At 39.5% G+C, this 2491-nt stretch overlaps 1 protein-coding gene across 1 annotated transcript in view; it reads right to left on the reverse strand.

The window, feature by feature from the left end:
- Nucleotides 1-2491, reverse strand: part of GDE1 (glycerophosphodiester phosphodiesterase 1) — a 24800-nt gene that overhangs the window by 15576 nt on the left and 6733 nt on the right. The window contains exon 2 of the mRNA XM_007104083.3: nucleotides 932-1107. Within this exon, the coding sequence (XP_007104145.1) occupies nucleotides 932-1107 (176 nt within the window). The remainder of the gene's footprint in view (nucleotides 1-931; nucleotides 1108-2491) is intronic.

Genomic DNA, 2491 nt, shown 5'->3' on the forward strand with positions numbered 1-2491 from the left:
GCTGACCCTACGCATTTTTTGCATTAAGTGTTGACTTTGAAATCTCATTAGCTACAATGTCACCGTAATATTAAAACCAGCCTTCCCCTTGCCTACAGCCGAGCAATGAAATATCTGTAACAGCAGAGAGCAATTCCAGCAGCTTGGACTCAGAACTTTCAAGTGTTATCAATATTCTTTCTAAAGTATGACTTCCTTTGGCTGACTTTTAATTTCTTTCAGTTCCTAGGAAAATAAAGTCTGAATCGTTTTTTAGGGAGGACTACAGTTTAATCACTGGGTCAAATAAATTGACCAGAGAATTGATACGACATGAATTACAGTAAGAACATATTTTTCGGTATTACAAAGACAAGAGGAGAGGGATTTAAATAACCACGTTCCAAAGTATATTACCCAGATACCAATTCCAAGGTGTTTATAGCTGTTAATGGTGGGAAGGGCATGGGTTCTGTGGTCATATACATTTTAGAAACACTAAGTTAAAGGCAAGAATTGATTGACGTGAACTGTTTATCCCCAAGGGGAACATCTAAAGTATAGTGTTTGATCTTATTTGATCATACAACACTTTTCTTCTGGAACATCTTATACAATAAGCTCTGATATACATACACACACACCCACACCCACCACACATACATATATAAATTTATATGACAGTACAAAGTAATTGTCACATTAGAGTATTGTCTTGAGAATAATTCTGAAGCCAAATTTGGCCTCAGTGGGAAAAGATGAAAAACATTCATGCCATATTTCTGTTGTTCCTGGCACCTGCCCATTACTTGGGAAACATGTATATAGCTGAAAACAAAACACAACAAAACAACTCTTCTGGAGCAGAAGATGTAATTAGAAGGTGCCAGTGTCTTTCTGTGATCTCCAACACAAGTTGAAAGATATGTTTAGGTGACAATACACCACTTACCTTAATCTGTGATTTGCTGCAGGATTAAGCTTCCTAATTTGTTCAAATGTCAAATCACACAATCGACCGGTGCCATCAGTCGTCCTATCTACTGTGCTATCGTGCATTAAGACAGGAATCCCATCAGAAGTAAACTCAAGGTCCAACTCCACGCCTGTTGCTCCATTCTTAGCTGCCTTAACAAAAACGCCAACGATATTAATGTCAAGTGGCCACAGATGACATTTCGCAATCTAAACACTAGAGATGACCAACAGGGCTGGCTAAGTGGACAGTTTCTCTTCCTGATTCTATTCCCTTCCTATACCAAAGAGCGACCCAACCTATTTCTCTTTTTCATGGACGTTAGCCTTATTTCAGTGTCCACACTTATGGATTCCTTAAAAACTTCAATTTCCCCACTTTTCTCACTCTCAGAGTGGCAGATGGGGAGACTTCTGGAATTTGTTTTCTCTGGTTGCTTTAACTATACAGACCATTAATGGCTTACAATTACAAATATTTAGTCACATTTCACTGTTTACCTACACTCTCTTTGGTGCAGTATCTCTGATGATTCCCCTGTGTTTGTTGATTAGTTGGATATTGCACTACCTTGGCATAAACAGGACGAGTCAGGTTTTTGCTGGTTTAATTCCATCCTCTAGAGCAGAAACACCAAGACTGCTCTAGAGGACACTAGATTTTGTTTATGTGAGCAGCACTGGCTGTTGGCCAACAAGTTGGTAAGCCCGATAAGGCACACAAGAATTTACCTAAAAAGAGAACATGAACATAAAGTTTGAGGGGCCATGCTCCTCTGAGACACACTATCCAACATTTGCTTCCTTGGCTTCTTTGTCACAATGAAGACGTGAAACACTCATTATGATCAAGACTTTAAAGTTAAATTTTTTTAAAATTATGCGAACATACATTGCAAACATACATAGTAGTATACAGCAAAAAAAAGACAACGGATGTTAACATTTTGCCATATTTGCTTCAATCTCTTGCAGCCCTAAAACAATAATAGCCATATTATTTATTGAGCCTTTTATATTTGTCAGGCACTATTCTAACTGCTTTAAATGTATTAACTCATTTGATCCTCACAACCCTTCAGGAGGTACTATTAACATGCTCATTTTCAGATGAGGAAACTGAGAGAGATTAAGAAACTTGCTCTGGGTTACACAAACTAGGACGTGGCAGAGGCTACACTCTTAACCACGTGACTTTACTATCACACTACAGATGCAGCTAAAATCCTCCCCCTTTCTTCTCCAGAGGCAACTGCCAAGTGGACGTGCATAATTTCTATATCATTCCCTTACAGGTCTTTATATATTTACTACACACTTAAGTACCCATAAACAACATACAGCACTGTACTAGTGCATAGTAAGCATTCAATAAACATTAGCCATTGTTATTGTGGGTTTTTTTTTGTTTTTTTTTTTTTTGTGGTATGCGGGCCTCCCTCTGTTGTGGCCTCTCCCTTTGCGGAGCACAGGCTCCGGACGCGCAGGCCCAGCGGCCATAGCTCACGGGCCCAGCCGCTCCGCGGCACGTGGGATC

Source organism: Physeter macrocephalus, chromosome 14, assembly GCF_002837175.3.
Source record: "Physeter macrocephalus isolate SW-GA chromosome 14, ASM283717v5, whole genome shotgun sequence".
NCBI lineage: Eukaryota > Metazoa > Chordata > Mammalia > Artiodactyla > Physeteridae > Physeter > Physeter macrocephalus.